The sequence below is a fragment of the Cervus canadensis genome, chromosome 7 (genome assembly GCF_019320065.1).
Source record: "Cervus canadensis isolate Bull #8, Minnesota chromosome 7, ASM1932006v1, whole genome shotgun sequence".
Taxonomy (NCBI): domain Eukaryota; kingdom Metazoa; phylum Chordata; class Mammalia; order Artiodactyla; family Cervidae; genus Cervus; species Cervus canadensis.
This window is the reverse complement of record NC_057392.1, coordinates 71287566-71307019: the sequence shown is the minus strand read 5'-3', so window position 1 is coordinate 71307019 and position 19454 is coordinate 71287566. Positions and strand designations below refer to the sequence as shown.

At 36.9% G+C, this 19454-nt stretch overlaps 1 protein-coding gene across 2 annotated transcripts; it reads right to left on the bottom strand.

The window, feature by feature from the left end:
• Positions 1 to 1779: 1779 nt before the first annotated feature.
• Positions 1780 to 18962, bottom strand: EIF5A2 (eukaryotic translation initiation factor 5A2). Of its 2 annotated transcripts, none has more exons than XM_043473748.1 (5): positions 18831 to 18962; positions 17972 to 18165; positions 17316 to 17420; positions 7334 to 7465; positions 1780 to 6435 (listed from the first exon to the last, which is right to left on the bottom strand). In XM_043473748.1, exons 2-5 carry the CDS (start codon positions 18134 to 18136, stop codon positions 6376 to 6378), a joined length of 462 nt encoding a protein of 153 aa, XP_043329683.1. In that variant the 5' UTR covers positions 18137 to 18165; positions 18831 to 18962; the 3' UTR covers positions 1780 to 6375. The 2 variants fall into 2 exon arrangements, with proteins under 2 accessions (XP_043329683.1, XP_043329682.1); XM_043473747.1 differs by lacking the exon at positions 18831 to 18962 and adding an exon at positions 18409 to 18616.
• Between the last annotated feature and the right edge of the window lie 492 nt (positions 18963 to 19454).

Sequence of the window (19454 nt, the reverse complement as noted above, 5' to 3'; positions counted from 1 at the left end):
AGATACTGGAGTGGGTTGTCATTTCCTTCTCCAGGGGACCTTCCCGACCCAGGGATCAAACCTGGGTCTCCTGCATTGCAAGCGGATTCTATACCAACTGAACCACCAGGGAAGCTCTCTAGTCACCTAATTCTGTTTATATCATTTCTTCCCTTATGCTCTCTTTTGGTTTCTTTTTTTCTGATTATTTGATTTAGGAATTTATTTATATTCATTTTTGATGTTAAGGCTACAAATTTTCCTGTATACTGCTTTACATAGATTCTGATATACAGTTTTCATTATTTTTCAGAAATTGTTTGTTTGTAGTACTCCTTTCACTATAGAATTATGTAATAGGTTTTCAAATTTCCAGGTAGAAGGGTCTTTTTATTTTCACTTAGGATTCGTATCAGCGTTATTTTTACCATTTCCTCTTTGTAGAAACGGTTTTCTTTGTGCCCTAAATGTCCTTTTCTTTTCTGAAAGTTCCATGTATTTGTATTTTTTTCTCTAAGATTTACCTCAATGATTGTACAAAATTAACATCCACTAGAGTGGCAACAATTTTAAGTGAAACTCACACACATCAGTGTGAACAAAAAAGGCAGACACACTATCAATTTTAGGTAGATAAACCTCCATTCTCCCAATTAGAATCTGTCAGATCTGATAGCGATTGTGGTTGCCAAGTCTTTTTGCCCTTCTAAAAACCAGGACACAAGTCATTGTGATGCTGGGTAGTACCCACGGGTGGGGTCAATAATTGTTTCGACTGGATTCAAATAACTCACAACTTGGACAGTGGATTGATAAAACATTGTAGGTGGGTCCTTTTGAGGTGATACACACCTGGTGATTGTAACTGATCCTGCTGAATGTATTGTGGGAACTGGTGGAACACACTTTAGACAGGCAGTGGAGGTCTAGAAGCGGCAGTTCCACAGGACGCACCCTATCTGGACAGAATGTTTGTTTATGAGGTTGGGGTGGGGGTGGGGAGAAACTCAAGCTGACAGGTGACATACAGTTAGTCCCTTTTCACGCTTCTTTTTTCCCTCCCATGCCTATTTCTGGGATACAAGTTATTGGTGTTTGCAAGTGGCAAAAAAGAGTGGGGCTGAGGAGCACAAGACTTTAACCTGGTGCTTCTCCCACTGCCCAGGTATGCTTGCTGGATCTGGAGGGTTATGGCTAACAGTAATACTGATCACAGATATGAGGTGACAACTATGCTGAGAGTCTTGGTTTGGTCCCCACGTCAGGAAGTGAGAGAGATGTTCTAGAATGGTACAGTGGGTAAAAGGAAGAAACTGCTGCGCCACCTCAGGATGAATCTGCCGTTGATTAGATATGATGAGGACTGGGAAAAGAGTTTGCTTCCGGGATTCATCACACCATTCACATCGGTATAGAAAGCGAACAGCAAGTCTGGTAGGGAAGGAACACCTCAGACCCTGGTCAGGGGTTGGGACCATTAAACTCTCTTGCATTATGTATCCCTGGAAGAATGCACAGGAAGAGGAGGAAGAGAGAGATTTATTCTTGTATCTACACAATTTTAAACCATGTATTTTATATATTCTAAAAACTATTAAAAACAAAAGATTTTTTAAAAAGTATATCTAAATCTGGAACTAAAATTTAGAAATTAACATTCCCAGATGTAAAGCTAGGGTACTATACAATAAGGACCTAAAATATAGAAAAACAAACAAAATACAAGTTAGATTTTCTTTTAACAGTAGTTATTTTCTAGTAAGAAAATGTCTCTAGGAATGTATATATACAAGAATAGTATAAGCTGTTAAATTAACTTTATTTTTATTTAATATAACTGATGGAGTTAACAGACAAATATATTGTAATGTAACAAAAAGTTATAATTGATAAGTTTACTATCTACATTTTAAAGGATTTCACAATTATTTTAACATAGTCAAAGGCTTAATATATGAATTTTACCCATTTTTGAAATGTAAAATACACAATTATAATAATACCCATACTACATATCTTACAATTTTAAAGTTTTAGCTAAAACATATGAGTCTCTGCAGGTAAGAGCATGAGTTCTTACCTCTGACAAATAAAATGTGTTACTAATAAAGTGCCACGGGATTAGACAGTGCCATTTCAACTATTTCCTTTTTGAAGAGGACAGAAACAGTACAGAGCTAGGAATCTGCATTTATAACAAGCACAAGAGTGCTTATTTATAGTAGATATTAACCACATAAAGGATTCCTCTCAAGAAAGATCACAACCATGACTTATGACAAGCTGTATAGTCACCACTGAATAAACTTTATATCCAGAGTTTTAAAAAAGTGCAATCTTGAACTATGATAAACTTAAATCTACCAATATCAAGACATAGTTTCAGGGACTTTATATAAATAAAGGAACCTCTCTTTTAATTGTAAAATAGGTTTCAACCAGTAATAAGGAGTCAGGAATAGTGGTGGATAGTAAGGTTTGACAACAAGAATATTTTTTAGCAGGTGAAAGCCTGATATGCATTGCTATAAGATGCATCTTTCATGTAAGGAAAATGTATATAGATATATACAGCACTTTTCAGGCACTTGACCTCACTTGGTAGTTACGTTGATGTTCAGATGGTCATTTAATGAAAAAATATTAAATTATATAGAACTTCAAGTCATGTTCCCATAGAACATCTGTGTTCTGTAAGCTAAATCCAAATGTCCCCTGCTAAAATCAAATAATACCATATGCCCAATTCAGAGAAAGAAAATTTAATAAAGTTAATGGATTGAATTTTCTCAATTTTAAGGTTTTTCACAATAAATTTTTTGTAAGCCTTTGTTGCCTATTACTTGTCCAAATGCTGGGAGGAAAAAAGGCTTGAAAACTATGAAATATTATGCCTAGATGATATCAGAAAATGTAAAACTGTTGACCAATTAATATTATGCTGTTTATGGAAATATGCTTATAGTTTGCACATATACTGCTTAAGAGTCATATTTTCTTATAATAAATTTGTTACTAGCTCATATACAGAATTCAATCTGTAAACACTTTAACATACCCACCAAAGTATTATAAATTTTAATTCTGTTGTCCCTAGACATGTTTTGAGAATCACCACATCAAAGTTTGGCTCTAAAGCTATCTTTGGGGTCCATGCCAAAGGAATGCTTTCATGTGTATCATTAAGGATAAGGTTCTAAGATAAGACCACCAAATTCTTTTCTAAAATGAAAAAAATATGGCAAGATTCCAGTATAGATGTTAGCAATGTTCCCATTTTTTTCTTGAATATTTAGCATATAGTTTAAGTGTGTTGATATTACAGATTTTTATTTGTATGTATCATTGTATTACAATGTGGGAAAATTTTGCAATATTCTTTCAGGCAGTTAGCTTTAAAATAAGGAAACTTCAGCTCTTAGCACAAACAGCCCTGAGAACAATGCATTCGAATTACAACTAGAAATAATCTAATTGAGAAACTTTAAAGTACAAAAACAAATTCTGGAAAATTTGTAAATAAAAAAAAAAGTTACAACATTTGAGGCACTACCAGACTACAGTACTTTTAAGAGTTAGAAGGACTTTGTAAAAAGAACAAACATACAAAGCTATGTGTGCATATGCACACATGTTGTGCTATAATGAAAAATTGTATCCCCCAATTTTGTAGCCTAAACTTTTTATTGCAGCATCTCCTATTAAAGATTTCATGCTCTGGCTGCAGGAGAGTTTTGGTAATAGTTATAAAGCATCCATACAGAATTTTGTACCATAAATGGAAGTGGATTCAAGAGCTTGGTTAGCAACAATTTCAAGTGACTTGACAGCCCTTGGAGGGTAGCATGAAAGAAACATGGTAATTATGTTTATGATGCAAATACTAAGTCAAAGTAGCAATAATTTGATCTCTATCAGAGGGTATACAACTTTGTAGCAAATAAGATATAACAAAGTCTTCACAGTAGAAATAAAATATGTTGTTCTAGAAAGAAACAAATATTCCACTTGTTAGTATAATACTGTATATAAATTGCTGAAATGCCTGCAGACAAAAAGGTATATCACTGTATAATCTATCAACATAACAGTCTACATTCTACACGTGGTAACACGAACACTTAACATTTACTACAAAAAAGTACAACAAATACTAGGAATCAACTTTGAACATTTCTGATGTCAAAAAAGAATGAAGTCATTTCTGTTCTATTAAAAAATGTTTCCTGCTTCCTTTTAATACAATTTATAAAGCTTTTCTAAATGAAATATATTGTTCAAGAGAAACAAGTATTGACTTACATGAAAATAAATAGTCCCATATCTTTAAAATCTATACCTATTATTATATGTCAGAAGAGTATTTACACTTTATTTTAGTACTTAAAATACTTATTCATAAGTAGCTTTTGCCATTCAATATATGAAGTATAGGTGCATTATTATAATTTATATATACCTTGCAATTGGAATACTTTACCTTGCAATTGAAAATATATTTATGTGAAGTTTGATAAATTAGGAAGAACAAGGGCATGCTAATCCAGAATTAATACTAAACCAGAATACTAGTGTAGTTAACTGGGGTCATATGAATGGCTAGCAAGAAGCACAGATTGGTAACTTTCTGGAATTCCTGCAGGTAACGATGCCAACCAGTCACAAGTAAGATACATACTACAGAGTACTAAAAAAACTAGAGCAGTATCTAGTAGATACCTAAATGGAATTCCCGAAATGAAACAATTTAGCCTAACTACTAATTGTGCTTTAGATGGGCAAAAGCTAAAATGTTATACTAAAAAATGATTAACTACAACATCAATATTTCTTGTGCTTTAGAATTCCTCTTGCATTTCCTTAAAGCATCTTGCTTCTTCTCCAAGTGGGTTTGCTGAGGCCAATACAAGATTTAAAAGCATGGGCAAATTAAATAACTAAAACTGGGATCTTCTGTTCCTAGTGCTATTTCCAATCACTGAATAGACCGATTATAGCATCATGCAGATTTTCCTATAGGTGATAGGGTACAAAGGCCTTTTAGAAGTCAATGTATGGTGGGAGAGGTCTTATAATCAGTCTTAGAGAATGAAAGTATTACTGAAGTGGTGATTTTGCTCTAAGTTTCACTGCAATATAATGGCTGTTATTGAGTCAAAAGTCCTCACAAACCCTGTGATAATGCCAGAATTCTGCAAATAGATATATGATCCAAAAGACTGAATAAAAATGTAGCAGAATCACCTAAAATACTTTTAAAAGTAATTTAGTTTATAGAAATCTTTCCTAGCTATATTTCATACCAGAAAGTGAGTTAAGTCACATGACAATCAGATAAATACATATACTTAAGTTAAATAATAATCATATAAAGTAACTTTTCTTCTATGATTCACTTTCATGTTAGAAAAAACATACATAAATTTAACAAGCATTCCAAATAATTTAAGAATTTCCAGTTTTTGTTTAACAAATATTTTGATGTCAAAAAAAGTCTACTTAAAAATGTCTGGAAAGGACTGATTACTACAAATATCAACTATTCAACATAATCAATAAGTACTGCATAGTATCCTGTAAAGCACATCACTCCTTTAAATAGAGAAAACAAAAGTTAAAAATGCGAACAGAAACTTCCTATTTTTATGCTGATTACAAAGGCCTCAAATAAAAACCTATAGCTTTTACCAACACCCTCTGCCACTGTCCTTTGGGCCTTCTTTACAATATGACTTGCTAACAGTCACACAACAGTTTACTGCCTCTGTTAAGCACAACCAAGTATTAAAATGACCATAATACAGATTATATTAAGTCTGCCAGAAATTTGGCAAAGAACAGAATGACTGAGGTAACACAGGTGGGCTGCACACAGTTACTAAGATAACTGGCACTTTTTGATAACATAATTTTTGTTTAAGGATCTGTACTTGCCACACCCAGGCTGAAATTCTGACAATTCCAATCCATGATGTACTTATTCTATGATATTAAGTTTGAAATTAATGCAGAGCAATTCAACTTAAATGTGGTACATCAGTACCACTGGATGCTACATTGTTTAAAACCCTGGTTTATTTAACTAAAATTCAGGAATGATTTGCTCAGACAAATCACATCTGCTGAAGCTATCTCATCAATTTCTTGGACTCACATACTGAAAACCACAGGAATGTTATAGGAAAGACACCTACAAAATTAAAAAAAAAGTTATATATCTTGATTATTTTTTTAAATTACTAATTGCCTCAAAACTAACTCAGCACAATTTCAAAACAACTGAAAAAGAAATGAGGTTGCTTATGAAGGCCATAGCTTTGGTGACAACTTAGAACCAAACTTTAGATCTGTAGTTGATCCAGACCTATACAGTTTGCTCATGCCTGATGCTCCCATTTATTTGCAGGGCTTTATGGCTACAGCATATTCTTCACTCATCGCACACATGACAGACACCTAGAAGGAAAACAAAGCAGCTAAAAAGTTATTCAAAAGGCAATATCTATATGAGATATATTTAACTCCTCATACACTGGATAATTGTGGATCTATTTTTCACCCTGCTTATTTAACTTTAAAATTTTTATTTATTTTTAATTGGAGGATAATTGCTTTACAATATTGTGTTGGTTCCTGCTATACATCAACAGGAATCAGCCATATGTATACCTCTGTCCTCTCCCTATTGAACCTCCCTCCCACCCCTCTAGGTTGTCACAGAGCACTGGGTTTGAGCTTCCTGCATCATACAGCAAATTCCCACTGCTTATCTATTTTACATGTGGTAATGTATACATTTCCAAACATACAGAACAGACTTGGGGGCACAATGAGGGAAGGAGAGGATGAGATGAGTATTTGTGGATGTTTTATACATATTTATTTTGGAAAGAGGCATTCCAAGATCAAATCATCTTTCTCTACAGTTTTCTAGAGAAGAATTTCTTAAATTGTGGTTTTTAAAACAATTTCCAGGGAACAGGAGAATAAGAACTATAAATGCCACAATACTTAGATGTTATACTTCTGAAAGTTATAACAAAGATAAAATAAATCACCTTCACTCTTTAGAATCCCCATAACATCCTTTCTCATCCTTCAGACTAATTCAGGCTTACCTTCAAAACAAATTTGGGGTTGACAGTGTCTCTGTAGTGAAAAATTAACTTTGATATTTTCTTTGGGAATGGGCATGGTAAAAGGTATCCTGGGAAAACTGCCTAGTTCTAGAGTTCCTTTTCAACATTTCAGCAGTATTTAACAGCCATATTTCTTATAGTATTTTATGCTAACTACTTTAGGTCAAAGCTTTTATAAAATGGCTTAAAAAAACAAACTCCCCATAGGTCTTTACCTGTACATCTTCACCTGCATTATATTTTCCTTCTATTTCTTTGCCTAGTTCACCCTCTGGCAGCTTAAGATCCTCACGAACTTCACCAGTTTCTGTTAGCAGGGAAAGGTAACCATCTTGAATGCATATCAGCTATTGAAAGAAATTATATCATTTGCACAGATTAGATTATATCCACTCCTTTGTAATTTTAACATGAATTGCCATCTACATTTATTTGTATAAGTACACAGTAATACATTAATAAATTTTTGGTACTTAAGAATGCTACACATAGAAAAGCAGAAGATAGGTATAGACATAAGTTCATTCCTTCTTGCATTCTTCCCTCCCACAAATCTCTGCATTATTCAACAATTTGGCTTTTCTTTAATAGGGTATCCAGAAGTATTTACATTTATGTACACAATACCAATACAGTTGTTTTCAAAAATAAATGAGTTAAGTATTTTTCATCAAGTTGTTTTCACTTAAAATATGTCTTAGAAATCTTTCAATTTTGGAAAATATGGACTTACCTTAATCTCTTTAATCACTTCAGAGCTGCATGGATACAGTTACTAATTTAACCATTTTTTATTCATAGGCATAAAAGTTATTTTCAATTTTTCATGACTATAAACAGTATGTTTTATAATTTGATTATAAAATTTTGATTATAAACAAACTGAAGTGGAAGATTTTTAGTTTCCAGCTCACTGCTAACACTAAATTTTTTTAAAAAGAAAAAGATTAGCTTGTTGATGACATTAATGCAACAAACCCAGTCATCAACCTAATCTGCAAAAGGACACCATTTTGATATCATTGAATTTCTTTCATTACAGGTATGAGGAAACTGGCAGGCCACATTCATTTATTCTAAAAGCAGGTACACCATCAGTGTGCCTAGAATTCCAAAAGGTTTATGAAAGGCAACCAGCCAGCACGCCGGATGCTACCACTGAGATACACAAAAGGAATCAAAGACACGGTCCCTGGTCCCCTTTGGCCACTATACGTGACACAGGCAAACCCCGAGACAGAGGGCCAAAGCTCCCCGTTACGGCACTACCAGCTCGGGCGGCGGCTTTCCACAGAAACTGCACCTACCACAGGAGATCTCAGTTTCTGCACATGTCTATAATCTCAAAAACAAAAAGCCACCCTATTGAGCCACCACAAACACTTGAATCTTTTGGTCACTCAAACATTTGTGAGGTAGCTGGCAGAAAAGGGGGAGCGGGGAGCAAAGAGGTTGAGACAGAAGTGTAACTTTGAGACAACCACAGGCTCATTGTTTTTATTTTAGCTCCTTTAGCAGCTCCCTGAGGTAGAACTTGTCAAGTTCAAGAGTTAAAAGGTTCCCACTCCATTAGTGACAGAACCACATAAGCCAAATAATAATATTGGTATTTTGAAATTTATATGGTATTTCATTTTTTAAGAGCAATTCATAACATAGCATTCAAAAGCCATGGGATGAACTATAAAGCATTTCAAATACAAAAATGTACAGACATATTATAAAACATCTACTAAAATATTTGTTTATAAACATTAAAATAAATTACTATAATAAATAAAATTAAAATTTTCAAAAATAAAACTAAGCTATAGAAAAATGAAATTAAATAATAAAAATGAATTATTTGATATTCTTAAATAAAGAAAAGTTGTAAAGGTAATGCAATGAAATCCTTTGTCTTTTACTTAAATTTACTCTTTGCTAACATTTAACCATGTGCTTTTTTAAAATCTCTTGTATATATGGAATATATAAAATGCTTCCATACACATTCTTATTCTTTTATTTTTACTGAACCATTTGAGAGTAAGTTTCAAACATCATGACTCTTCAGCAATAATACTGTGTTCTTCTCAAGAAAAAGAACATACTCTTACATAATCACAGTTTATTTTTCAAAATCAGGAAATTCAATAACATATTTAATATACAGTCTGTATTCAAAGCTGCAGTATTGTCTTTTTTTCCCTCCCAGCTCCAGGATCATGCCTGGTATTTTTTTGGCTATCATACCAGTTCAGTCTCTTAATTTGGAACAGCTTGTGATCCTTTGTCTTTCATGACACTGACGTTTTTGACAAGCACAGATTCATCGAATTATAGAATGTTTCTTAGTTTGACTTTGTCAGTTTCCTAATGAATAAAATAGTGCATTTATGGAAGGATTACTGCATAAATGATGTGTCCTCAGAGTATCACATCAAGAGGTAAATGATGTCTATTTCCTATTATTGGCGATATTAACTTTCATCACCTGGATACAGTAGTATCTGCCAAATTTTTCCACTTTCAAGGTACCATTTTCCCTTTCGTAATTTTCAATCTTGTAAAAAAAGCTAATGGTGTCATTTTTCTATTTCAAGCATATTTCTGTGCAGCTTTCTCAATCTTTCCTCAAAGCCCTCTCTGATTCTATAGAGTCAGAAGGAGATGGTGGTAAGGAGACAGTTATAATTCTAAATATTTCCTTCCGACCCTTCACCTTAAGCAAATCTACTCACTGGCTTCACTAAAGCCTTTGACTGTGTGGATCACAACAAAGTCTGGAAAATTCTTCAAGAGATGGGAATACCAGACCACCTTATCTGCCTCCTGAGAAACCTGTATGCAGGTCAAGAAGCAACAGCTAGAACCTTACAGGAAACAATGGACTGTTTCAAAATTGGGAAAGGAGTACATTAAGGCTATATATTGTCACCCTGCTTATTTAACTTATATGCAGAGTACATCATGCAAAATGCTGGGCTGGATGAAGCACAAGCTGGAATCAAGATTGCTGGGAGAAATATCAATAACCTCAGATATGCAGATGACACCACCCTTATGGTAGAAAGTGAAGAAGAACATTTCACTGATGAAGGTGAAAGAGGAGAGTGAAAAAGCTGGCTTAAAATTCAACATTCAAAAGATGAAGATCATGGCGTCTGGTCCCATCACTTCATGGCCAACAGGTGGGGAAACAATGGAAACAGTGACAGACTCTACTTTCTTGGGCTCCAAAATCACTGCAGACAGTGACTGCAGCCATAAAATTAGAAGATGCTTGCTCCTTGGAAGAAAAGCTATGACAAACCTAGATAGCGTATTGAAAAAGTAGAGATGTTACTTTGCCTACAAACGTCCATATAGTCAAAGCTATGATTTTTCCAGTGGTCATGTATGGATGTGAGAGTTGGACCATAAAGAAGGTTGAGTGCCGAAGAATCGATACTTTTAAATGGTGGTGTTGAAGAAAGACTCTTGAGAGTCCCTTGGACTGCAAGGAGATCAAACCAGTCAATCCTAAAAGAAATCAATCCTGAATATTCACTGGAGGGACTGATGCTAAAGCTGAAGCTCTATTTCTTTGGCCACCTGATGTGAAGAGCCAGCTTGTTGGAAAAGACCCTCATGCTGGGAAAGATTGAAGGCAGGAGGAGAAGAGTACGACAGAGGATGAGATGGTTGGATGGCATTGCTGACTCAATGGACATGAGTTTGAGGCAAGCTCTGGGAGGTGGTGAAGGACAGGGAAGCCTGGTGTGCTGCAGTCCACGGAGTTGAAAAGAGTCGGACTCAACTGAGCAACTGGACAACAATACTCATTTGGTGACTTTGAAATGTTATGAACAATTTTTTTTGGTAGAAAGAGAAATCATTTTGTTAATAGTAAGCAAGGAGACAGGAGAGGGCAGGGTCAGAAAACTTGTAATAGAAGAGTCAGTCATGCAGTGGCATATCAAGCTGCTGAATGACATCTGAAATTATATCATACCCCCAAAATACTAGTACCAGAATGTGGCATCTATTATTCCCTACTAAAAGAATCCAATGTATGGTGTTATTTCTCTCCATAGGGCTCCTGGGAAAATGGATAAATCCAGGTCCAGAGTAGGAAGCATACAAGATGTGAAAGCATGGTGATCCATATCAAAGGGTTTTAGGAGCTAACTGAAATAAGGGCCCTCTGGCCAAAGATGGAACAATTTGAGAATGAATAATGATAATAACTACAATATATTGAAACATAAATGTGCTTAAATGCTTGAGTTCAAAATGGCAAAAAAAACATTTCACTGGTCATCTTCAATAAAAGCCAGAGAATCAACTAATTTTGAAAACTGGTAATTAAAGGGAAAGAAGCAAGTTTTTATATTGCCTTTCCTATTATATACTGTTTCAAGGGTAATCAATAAAGCTAAAGGAAAGTTTCTCTTTATAGAAGTGTTCTGGCTTTTTTTTTTTTTTAAAGAGTAACTGGTTATTATTACTTTGTCTTCCCTAATAAGTTAATGGATTGAGGCAGTTATTACATATCTAATAACATCACAAAAGAGCAAACCATAAGATTCATTTACTTGATGACTGCACAGAACATCACCTTTGGAGTAGTTCTTGTTAAAGAAAAAAGATGAAAAAAATAAAAATCTAAACTGGATCTGTACATTTAATTATCCATTTTCAGAAATATGTGGGACAAAGGAACATGTTAAATAACAAGGAAAATGCAATGAGTAAAATAGAGCCCGTGGGAAAGTCTACAGAACAATGTTCTTCATCAAAAAATTGAGAAGGGGCAGAGAGAGAGAAATAAAGGAAGGGAGGAAAGAGAGACTCAAATGCATGTATGAGAGAGGAGAACCTATAAAGCAGATTTAAGAGATACCTCAACCAATTTCAATGTGTGGATTTTATTTAGGTCCTTATTTAGAAAAACTACAAAATAAAAACAATAACTATTACATCTGAAAAAGCAAAACACAAATACAATTAAGAAAATGTAGATACTAATTGGACGTTTGAAGACATTAGGGAATTACTAATTTTGGAGGTACCAGTGTGCTTTGATCTTGCTCTTTACAGCCCTTACCTTTTAAAAATGTGTATCAAAATATTTGCAGATGAAATGACAACATGATATCTGGAATTAGCTTCAAAATAATCAAGAGATAGAGGATACAGGAAATAATAGTAGATGGTGGGGTATAAATGAAATAAGATTTGCTATGTATTGATAATTTTTTATGGTGGGTGATGGGTATATGAGGTTCATCATATTTTGAAAATGTCTACTATAAAAAGCAAAAGAGAAAAATGCTATGGTATACCAGAATTCCAGAAAGAGCACTGTAACCACTAAACAGTTGAAGGCACAGGGAGCTGAGGAAACAAAGCATGAACTGAAGGAAGGATGTGGGGAAAGCCAGTGACTGGAGAGTCTGTCCATGATGTGGTCAGATAAGTACATGAAAATGGAAAATTATGGGGTAACTTTTTGCCTGTATTTGTGTTATTGGTATACAAGAGCAGAAAGCTGGAGAAGGAATAGCATCACTACAGGTGCCTTCTTAGCCCTAACTTCTGAACTTAATTTTATTTCTCAATCTATTTCAAACCAGTCAGACTTTTAGGTAAAACCTCCTTTTTTCTCCTCCTTCCTTTTCCTCTTCCTCCAGCACTCTCAAGCTACTTCTTTGGCCGGGGGGCGAGGGCGGGGTGAGATGGGGAGGAGATTGGGCAAGAAGGAACTGAATGCTTGACCACCGTTATCAAACAACACAAGTAAATAACGCTATTATCAACTAGAGTGCTATCTGACCCACCAAGCCATAAGACTGGGTATGCACAGCACCGCTTCATCATCAAGTGGGAGCTGCATCTATGAGACCAACTTGAGCAGGTCCTGAAGGCACAAGCAAGCTGTATGAGACTCAGAAAGTACCTTCTGCTGCAACATCTACCACTTCTCCCTCAACTCATACCAGTGGCTTTGTGGGGGGAGTTCCCTGTGAGCAGCTGACTGAAAAATAAAAAAAGTCACAGTGGTTTCTAGATGGTTATGCATGGTCTGATGAAACTACTCGCAGAGACAGTGGGGATAAGAACTTCACGCACTGGACTCAAAAGGAGAAAGAACTGAAGGTTTAGATTTACACTGATGATGGGCAATGGCTAAGCGTCTGTATGGAAGTTCAACCACACTGAAAGAACAAGATGGGAAAACTGCTGGCAATAAGGTCTGGGGGAGTGGTACATGGAGGGGCCTTGCTGAATAGAGAATGTGTCCGTATAAATGCTTCCCAAGGGAACACGCTACTGAGGAGGCAGAGAGTTAGGTGACAAGATGATTCTATCGGCGAACACCACTTAGTTTCTTTCCGTAGTCTTCCCAGTCCTTGCTCAACTGGCTTATGAATGACTGGCCATTGTGGCATAAGGTAATTGACTCAGGTTTTTTCTCACCAAGGCTGAAGTGACCTACAGTCACTACTGACTACAGCTGCTGCTGGTACCTCACAGCACAGACCAATGCAGAGTCACTGATATGGCACTATTTCCTAGGGCAAAGAGCCAGCCGCCTGGTGATAGTATATTCCCTCCGTCATGCAAGAGGCAGCAGTTTGTGCTCACTGCAGTATTTTCTTATTTTACATATAAATTTGCCTTTACTGCCTGCAGTGCTTCTGCTGAAATCTCATCTGTGGATTTATAAACTGTCACATTCCTTCAGTACCTCACACAGTATCATTTCTGGCTAAAAAATGCATTTGACAGGCAAAATAAAAGACAGCAGGGCAACGCTCAGAGGACTCACTACTCCATGTGCTCCCATCATTCTGAGAGTTTGCATTGGCCTACTCATCTTTGCCACCTGCTGGACACTGCAGGCCTGGGCGCTGTTTTACAGGTTACAATATCTTCCAATATATGGTACTATTTCTCCCAAAGGTAAAATACACAGGCCTAGGAACCAAAGGTAGAAGGCTCTTCTCACTATTACCCTCACTGACCCTGTAGCAAAATTATCTGTTTCTTCTCCCTGCAATACTGGGATCTGCTGATTTACAGGTTTTCTATTCCAAAGAAACACTGCTTCTACCAGGGAACACAAAGATTCCACAAACAGGTTAAAAAGTATAAAAAGACTTCAAACACAGAGAATTCACTGCATCATTTTTTTCTTTGTTGTTCTATTTTAAGTTGCAACAACAAAATTCGACTCCTTATACAAAAGGCATATACTTATTTGAAGAATATACTAGGGTTTAACATTCATAGTTTTGGCAATTCACCAATAATCCAAAGAAACACAATCTATACTTTAACATGTCCTGTAGTGATCAGCTTTCCTTCTGAAAAGTGATCTTTAAATGACAGATAAAATTTTAGTGAATGCCGAAAACGCATTTAACTTGTGGTGTGGTGCATAGGAACATAGAACTTTCTAAAGCAATATGATTCAAAGGAGTAGCAGAGTTTGAACAAGCGTTTCTATATTTAAGAGCCTGGGGATTCCCAAAAGTGTTTAAGTGTATTTATATTTCACACTATCAGTGAGCCCCAGACAACCATAACTAATTTTGAGAGAAAAGATGGAAATTAGCAATTCCAGATACATCTTGGAATGGAATTCAGGGGACAATTTTTTCCTTCATTTTGAACTTATTTTAAAATACATAAAATTATAAATACCTTTCTTTTCTTAAACAAAGATTTACTTTTTAATTATTATAATGAAAACACACACACACACACATATGTATATATTTCACTTCAGCTGACTGCCAAACTGGCACTTGAAATACTGAATTCAGCAAAGGACTACAAGTAGCCAAACTGAATCAAGCCACTTGGATAGTGAAGACCACCATAGCACAATGAATATAACCGGAAAGGTTCATCGAACTGATTTTTTAAATGAACAGAAATAAGTATTCCATGCTAACTTGATAATGAAGGGCTGTGATCACTGAGGGCTCACTCTGCAAGGCACTGTTCTAAGAATTAACTAATTAATCCTTACAGTGATTCCATGAGGAGTTTATTATTCTTATCCTTATTTTATAAATACAAAAAGGTAGATGAGAGATTAAATAGCTTGTCAACCAACGTCATGTAATTAGTAGATGCCAAAGAAAGGATCCGATCCTAGACTCTTAGGCTTGAGCCATTTTCTTATCAGCTCTGCAACACAGACTATATACCAAAGGCTGGGACTCCAGTGAACCAAGTGAGGCACTTGTTTGGGGTGCAAAATTTATGGTGGTGTGCATGTGCACACAAACACAGAAAACCCTCAGTGATCAGGTTAAGGTAGTATTTTTAAAAATTAGAATGCAAAAATTCTATAATGAACAAATTTTCAGACAAGATCAAAATTTCTGATTTTTCCTTTCTGACTTAGGTCCTTATGTGGCTTGGCATTGTTACTGGTCTTGTCTTTATGCAAAATTTTGTGCTTGAGGCAAGGGCTTTACCAATCTCATTTCCCTCATTCTAGTTCTGGTCCTGCCAAAATACAACTCATACCAAAACTTTCCTTTATCTTAATCCTAAATTCTAATCAATGATTGGCTAATTTGATCACAGTGGTAATCATCTGAACTTATGATATTATTTTTCTGAAACACTCAAAGGCAAAAGCATTATATACTGAGCGAATATTAATGGATATTGCATATTCAAAGCATTCACACGTTAAGGATGAAAACAGAAATTCATTTTTGGCAAAAGAAAATTCTATGCTTAGCTTTAGTTAGCTGTACCATCCTTACCTCAGTGAATAATCATGTATGCATTTAACAAATGTTTACCGAGCACCCACAAAGTTGGATACAACTGAAGCGACTTAGCAGCAGCAGCAACACTATATGCAAGGTCTAAATTAAGTACTCCAAGAATAATGCAATGATTAAGTGAAGTTTTTATACAGGAAAAACTAATTTGGGGAATATATCTAATTAAGAGGTAATTATGGGGTACATATGCCCATTTAATCTTCATATTATCCCTCCTTTATAGATGGGAAGACTGAGGCTTAGAAAGGTTGCCTAATTTGTCCAAGATCACCCAGCTTGAAAGTGGCAGGACGAGATCGAAACTCAGATCTGCCTGACTTAAAAAAAAACTTTCTATTATTCTACTAAGACAATTCAAATTTTCTACAGACTTTCAAACAACAATAGAAAATATTTATTAAGAGGGAAAATGAAAATATAAAACTGCTTACTAAATTAAAATTGTGTAAAAATATGTTTACATGTGGACAAAAACTAAAAGGAAATCATCGGATATTGCAGTTAATGGTAACATTCTTTAAAAATTATAAACACAATATAAGGTATGGAAAGAAATCAGTTTAAATTGGGTAACATAAATTGAGCATCACATTTGTATGTTTCACTATGTAAAATGAGTAGAAAAGAGTTCTATATATAGCATGTTTGATAAAGAAATTGAAGACTTTCAAGAAAGACTTTAGTTATGATTAATCTGAGTTCCCACATCCTATGAGGTCAGTGATTTAGTTACTATCAATACTCCAAACAAGAAAATGCTATCATTAAACCTGACTTATCCAAATGTACAATTGGAACTAAAAGCTGCAGTTTATACCTATAATTTAACAAAAGGTCACAGCATGGTCACTGAACATAAATAAAACAACTACGAGGTTTTTTTTTATTTCCTTCACCCTATTCAGTGACCATACACTTTATCCTTCGTATTTATGGCTTTGAACTTATTTCCCTATTTAAGGACACCAAATTCTGACACTCATTCACTAATACATACACACTTGGTTGGTGGAACATGAATTCCAAAAACTTCTTGAGAATCTTAGGTCTGGTAAGGTTAAAAAAAAAAAAAATACCCAGAAGGGAATTATTTAAACTTGAAATAATTTACAGCAAAGAGAATAGTAATTTTACTAAACATTGGACTCACAATATGGAGTCACTTGATCTGAAAAACAGGAAGTGTTCAAATTTTTTAAAATGCAAGAATGTTAAAGGGCAAACTAGCAGTCATCCTAGATAAAGTACAAGTGTTAAACAGCACTATATTTCTCCAATTTCTAAGATAAGCAGTACCTAATAATGGGTTAGACGAACCTACAAAACTACTTGTGGGTTTTATTAAATTACAACTGATAGTAAAAAGTATTTGCACCTTTAGGAAACAAGTAGTATTTTAAAGAAAACTAATACTTACTTGATAATCATTTCTCTTAATATTTGGAACATCCATGTTGTGAGTAGAAGGGCAAATATCTTCATACTTTTTGCCCGTGAAAATATCAATTCCAACAAGGTGAACCTAACAGAGAAAGGAGAACAGGAAACCTGTTTAATCTTTGCCAAGATATCACTCATTACATACACAGAAGTATAATACCAATGCTGATTATGACAGATTCTTTCTCCTTCCAAGGTCATCTAATTTTACTTTCTTAAAAAAAAAAAAAAAAGTAGTGGTCATACAACTGAGAAGCAGTGAACAACTAAACAGTATCATGACATATCAAGACCCAACATCATACAGTCTAGTAATTCAATCATAAAAATGCTGAAGAAAAATGAAATTAGTTTCCTTAGAATGATGTTAGAACAGGTTTTCTCATTTGTAAACTGAATAGATTGCCTAAGTCACTAGGATTCAGGAAAGTTTCAATTCCCAGTTAATGAAACATTATTAGGGCCCAAGAAGGAAATGCTACCTTTCAGTATTCAAATAGCTGATCACCCAGTAATTGTAGGGGGGGGGGGAATGTGTTCTTATACACTTATAAGTTTAGAAACCTCATGTTCTGTAACAGAATACAAATGATCAAAATCCCAACGCCAAGGCAGACCAGGAAGGGCATTTACCTTGGCATGACCGTGCTTTCCAGTTTTGGAAGTTGACATCTCCACTATCTTGCATGGTCGTCCTTTGAGCACCACGAAGCCGTTTTTGCGCAGGGCGGAACACTGCATAGGGTAGGTGCTGGAAGCCCCAGCATCTCCAGTAGTGAAATCAATTTCATCCGCCATGGTGGGCTGGGGAAATTCTTCTGAGGGTACTATGCAAAAAGTTTGTTTGCTTCTTAACAACTAGCATGCAAGCAGGGAAACGCCTCATTTCGGACAAGTTACGAGCCAAGCATCATGGATCTATTATTTCTGCATTTATAGAACACCCACCCGGAATAGTGGGCACTTTCTAACTCCGGCCTTACAAACTTTTCCATCCTTTGGTGGGGAGGTGGGAGGAAAGTCGCAGCAGAGCTCGCTGGGGTTGGGGAATACCCGCCGAAGGCGCTCACCCGCTTGGGGGGCAGCAAATCCCGGCCCCCACCGTCCCACCGCCGGACGACCTTCCCGCACCGCGCCGCCCGGCCCTCCGCCGCCGCCCGGATCCTCAGTGCAGGGGGCCCAGCCCAGGCCGCACATCCCTGCGAAGGATGGGGATAACAGGACCTGGCCATCAGCACCTGGCCCTCGGGCAGTGGGCGCACACTTCTCCCCCCAGCCTGCAGCGGCGTCACTTCGACCTCTCAGACACCCTCTGTCCTGCCGACATCCCCGGCCCGGCGCCTCACGGGCCTGAGCCCTAGCGGGTCCCGCGCTCGCCTCGGTCCCCCATCCATCCTTCCTCCTCTTCTCGGTCGGGGCTCGGCTCTGGCTGCCTACCCCAGCCCTTCCTCGCTCCGGTCGCAGCCCCACCACCTTTTCCCCGAGTCTTCACCTTTCAGAAGGTAAAGGGAGCCTTTTGCCTGCGCACCCGCGCCGGTCCGGCACAGCTGCGGCGGCGGCAGCTGTGGCGGCCGCGGCAGTTCCAAGAGACGGGGCGGGGCCGCCACACTTTCCACACCCCGGCCTCCCCGCCCTTTCCCGCCCCCACCTCAGCCCCACTTCCGGGATAGGTCCCGGCGCGTCATAGGCACCGCCCTCTCGCGCTACCATTGGCTATAAGCTTCCTGAGGCCCCGCCCAGTCACGTGAAGAGCGCCCTGGCAACCCCACGTGCTGCGGATTAGTGCACTTCCGGCGTGAGGAGCACTTTATGGAGTTCGGTTGCTGAGGGTAAACTCGCCGGCAAGGAAACTTGCTGTCTCGAACTTCCAGGAGCGATTAAGTTAGGGTCCCTGTCGAACTGAAGGGAAACCAAGCCACGCACTCGATGGCCCGTGCCCTCAGGTGTTGTGGTAGTTGTCATGTGACGGCTGTCAGAACTCACAAGGCGTGCGAATTCAACGAGTGTATCTCGTGGCTTTGAAGGGAACTTTAGGTTCCAGTTTCTGGCCCAACTTGAAGCCCTACTTGGCGTTCCAAACCATGCTTTTTCCTTGAGGAAGAGCCTGAGTGCACTA

What these genes read in the sequence shown, in the direction of transcription:
- EIF5A2 (XM_043473747.1), bottom strand. Translation starts at nt 18,535, where the DNA reads ATGTGCGGCCTGGGCTGGGCCCCCTGCACTGAGGATCCGGGCGGCGGC. An exon ending in ATTTGCTGCCCCCCAAGCGG is followed by an intron (nt 18,166 to 18,408) that starts GTGAGCGCCTTC and finishes CTTTTTGCATAG; the next exon opens with TACCCTCAGAAGAATTTCCC. An exon ending in TTAAGAGAAATGATTATCAA is followed by an intron (nt 7,466 to 17,315) that starts GTAAGTATTAGT and finishes TTCTTTCAATAG; the next exon opens with CTGATATGCATTCAAGATGG.